The 4,169-nt window shown below is 38.7% G+C and overlaps 1 protein-coding gene across 1 annotated transcript; it reads right to left on the bottom strand.

Moving 5' to 3' along the window:
- Window positions 1–1,438: 1,438 nt before the first annotated feature.
- Window positions 1,439–2,404, bottom strand: LOC114358393 (uncharacterized). Its single transcript, XM_028312350.1, has one exon. It carries the CDS (start codon window positions 2,355–2,357, stop codon window positions 1,638–1,640), a length of 720 nt encoding a protein of 239 aa, XP_028168151.1. The 5' UTR covers window positions 2,358–2,404; the 3' UTR covers window positions 1,439–1,637.
- Window positions 2,405–4,169: the final 1,765 nt, after the last annotated feature.

Genomic DNA, 4,169 nt, shown 5'->3' with positions numbered 1-4,169 from the left:
GTTGATAGAAAAATGTTTTTACTCAATGGACGAATATTTTAATTATTTTAAATCAGGGAAGTTGTTGTAACCTTGATATTTATATTCTAATTTTTGACTACATACTCGGTGACTTTATTCATATCTAATATTTGTGTTCTATTTGTTGATGTTAATAACTTTATTGTTGACATAATTACCTTTGGGGAAACTCGTGTCATGTCAACCGGGCACTTATAGCACAAAAGCAATGCATCCGAGCCATCTGCAATGTTGATGGTTTAACATCTTGTAGACCATTATTTAAAACACTAGGGCTGCTCACTGTTCCTTGTATATACATATATGAGATTTGTGTCTTCGTCAAAACCAATCTGGGATTATTTGTGATGAAGAAAAATGTTTGCAGATTTAATACAAGATACCCGAATGCACTTGTGTTGCCCATCAACACTACAACGCTTTATAGTCGGAGTACGTACTGTATGGCAATAAACATATACACTCGACGTCAAATCAATCGCACCTCCCGCGAAAAGCATTTTCAAACGTATGCATCCCCACTTCCCACCATTATTGGTACCATTTAAAAGCCTAGTTCTAACCTTCATTTCATTAAAGGAAAAGTTTTTACCCCAAAAATGTGTCTTTAGAAGGATCCAGAGTCACTTCTTCAAAAAATAGGTAGTTACGCTAGAGCCAACTTTTATGGCTATAAAACTGTTAAGTTGGGATTAATCGCTATCCATCTGTTAAAGAGAACACGTGAGATCATTATTTAGTTTTATAACCATAAAAATTGGTCTAATTGATCCCATAGGTGGGCCCAAAGTGAGGTATTTTTTCAAGTCACATTTATGGTATATGTTAATCATTTATTAAGAAATTAAATGTGTTTTTCTTTAAGGATATTTATTGGGCTTTCAAATAACACCAATATTGTTGGGGTACCATGATTGTGTCAGAAGAAAATCGTTTAAGTTCGCGTCGCGGAAGGTGCGGTTTATTTGATGTTGAGTATATAATAAATTACAAGATGACTTGAAAATACTCCCACTAAACAAATTTAAATGCACTCTCAAACGATGGTTGATAGAAAAATGTTTTTACTCAATGGACGAATATTTTAATTATTTTAAATCAGGGAAGTTGTTGTAACCTTGATATTTATATTCTAATTTTTGACTACATACTCGGTGACTTTATTCATATCTAATATTTGTGTTCTATTTGATGTTAATAACTTTATTGTTGACATAATTACTTAAAATGACATTGTTTAAATTTTATATTTTTGCATGCCATACTCTGGCGAAATGTGTGATACTACTCTAATCTACTTTACCATCACTTACATGTACCACTTTCAAGCGAAATAAATGATTTGATTTGATTTGATTTGATTTGATGATACACTTCTGTTCGGGATTCTTATAGATGAAGGAGACACTGTTTCGTGTTTCAAACGGTTTACTACCAAGAATATCTTGTTACAAGGAAATACATTAAAATTGCGTAGTTGCTCTGATGTGAACGATGTAAAAACAAAAGAGATGTGACAGGCGCGCGCGGGGCCCCGCGGGCGCGGGCGGTGGGGCACGCGGCGTAGTGATGTTCTTGTGAACAACCTCCGCCCTCCTCGAAGAATCGTGCCGCTGCTACTCCTCGTCTAGCAGGGGGCAGACCCGGTTTATAGCTCGACGGATCTGACCCTGCGATGTCAAAATGTCGACGACCCGGATGGCGCCGTCGGAACCTGGGTACACCGATGTGATGCGCCCGAGTGGCCATTTCAATGGCGGGCAACGCTCGTCTCTTATTAGCACCAGTTGGCCAGGCTCGATGTTAGGGTGCTTGGTCTGCCACTTGGTGCGTTGTTGTAGTTCGCAAATGTATTCCCGGCTCCATCTTGTCCAGAAATGCTGCCTGGCTTGCTCTATGCGGGCATATCTGTGAAGACGGCTTGGATTAGCGTCCTTTAAATCAGGCGTTGGCAATGACGTTAGAGGTCTCCCTACGAGGAAGTGCCCGGGAGTGAGAGGGGAAAGGTCATTGGGATGGGAAGATAGTGGAACTAGAGGTCTAGAATTGAGGATGGCTTCTATCTGCGCAAATAGAGTCGTTAGCTCTTCGAAAGTTAAATGCGTGTTCCCTACAACCCTTTTCATATGAAATTTTGCTGATTTCACAGCTGCTTCGTATAGGCCTCCAAAATGCGGTGAATAAACCGGTGAAAACTTAAAATTAATACCTTCGTTTGCAAGGTCTGACATTGAAGGACTACAGGTTTCTACAAGCCGAGCAATCTCTCGACTAGCTCCAACAAAATTAGTGCCGTTGTCACAAAAGATTTGGCGAGGCTTTCCTCGGCGTGACATGAATCGGCGCAAGGCCAAAATAAAAGCTTCAGTTGACAAATCGCTTACAAGTTATTTGGGGGCACGGTAGTGCAACCGCCAAGTCGAGTAAAATTTTTCAATTTCGGTCCAGTTTTCTAGATACATAACTGCTGTCTACAAAATACAAAAAGAAATGAGATTTGGGGGCACGGTAGTGCAACCGCCAAGTCGAGTAAAATTTTTCAATTTCGGTCCAGTTTTCTAGATACATAACTGCTGTCTACAAAATACAAAAAGAAATGAGATCCCATCAAAAACAATAATTGTCAAAAAAACCAAGTCTCGCAACTCAGTTGTTCTACGGTAAAAAGTTGTGAGATCCATGTAATGTGTCACCGGGTGAGCGCCGCGCGCCGTTTGCGTTGGGGGACTATTTGGGGGTTGGGGGTATTGAAATCAACACCCTGTATAGATGAACAAATATTTTAAGAATGTGCAAAATTGGGAACTATTGGAATTTTTGAAGTGAATAACAAGGGCAGATTGGCGTGAAAACAGATAATTGATACACTAAGGCTGGGTTGCACCATCTTACTTTTACTGTAACAAACGTCAAAATCCATACAAAAACCACCGGTTATCTTTATAGTTTCGGTCAAAGTTTGGTAGTGCAACTCAGCCTCAATAAGTCGTTTGATATTGTAATTAATACCTAAGTTGTACTTTTACTATAATTCTCAATGCATCAGAGTAATCTTGCGAAAGTAACAAATATGAAAGACCGAGGTGAATTATTTAAACAGAGGTTGTCGAATTTCGGAAACCTATTAACTCTCGAAGCTAGCTCGCTACAGCTAGCATTTGTTAGCTCGAGACTGGAACTAAAATACGCGTAAGCACTGTTACAAGCTCGTTTTCTTATAACATCTACTTAAGCTACAATATTTAATAATCTGCGCTTCTTTTTGTAAAGGGAATTAATTTGAAAATGGCGATAGATTATGCTTTGGGGAAAGATGTTAGATAAGTACCTTTTTCCAGGAAATTACCCTCATAAAGTAGATCCGAGGGATTCCCGATAGCGTGGAGATTATCTGTGACAAAAACGAACACAACGCAGATGGAGCCACAAGCAACATGTTCAATATTTTTGTATCTTTTTGAATGAGTTTGGTCTGGATAGCAATCTTAGACAAAATTTAACATGATATGTAATACTTACATAATTAGGCGCACGTATTGAGGATTATGTTCTTTTCATTAACACCAAGATCAGAAATGCCTTCTATCGTCTTAAATCACTGTACAGGTTAAGATAGCACTTATCTGAGAACACCAGAGAGATTCTTACAGAAACCTTGGTTTTGTCACAGTTCAACTACTGTGACATAGTGTATGGACCGAAACTCGTGGAACAGACGAAGAGAAGCATACAGCGGGTTCAGAATGCATGCATCCGTTTCATAACTAACATTCCCANACCTCAAATAACACACTATACCTAACTAAATAGGTTAGGTTATGTAATACCAAGTCCAGGCCAGGAAATCTTTAACGTTTTACATAAATATATTGACTTGGCCATCGCATGAAAACACGTGTAAATAAAATTATTTAGTGCGATGGCCAAGTCAATAATTTATGTAAAACGTGAAAGATTTCCTGGCCTGGACTTGGTATTACATGGATCTCACAACTTTTTCCCGTAGAACAACTGAGTTGCGAGACTTGGTTTTTTTGACAAGTATTGTTTTTGATGGGATTAGTAACTTTTTCTTTGTAATCGGTATCTCAATTTAAAGGTTCACTCCTCCATAATGAATGGGCGGGCGATCAGCTGTTATGAGTTTT

The sequence above is a fragment of the Ostrinia furnacalis genome, unplaced genomic scaffold (assembly GCF_004193835.3).
Source record: "Ostrinia furnacalis isolate ACB-3 unplaced genomic scaffold, ASM419383v2 OfSCF3908, whole genome shotgun sequence".
NCBI lineage: Eukaryota > Metazoa > Arthropoda > Insecta > Lepidoptera > Crambidae > Ostrinia > Ostrinia furnacalis.
The sequence above is the reverse complement of the archived record's forward strand: the minus strand, read 5'-3'. Positions and strand labels throughout refer to the sequence as shown.

Bases quoted from the DNA above. Each gene is read 5' to 3' on its own strand.
- LOC114358393 (XM_028312350.1), bottom strand. From the start codon at position 2,357: ATGTCACGCCGAGGAAAGCCTCGCCAAATCTTTTGTGACAACGGCACT.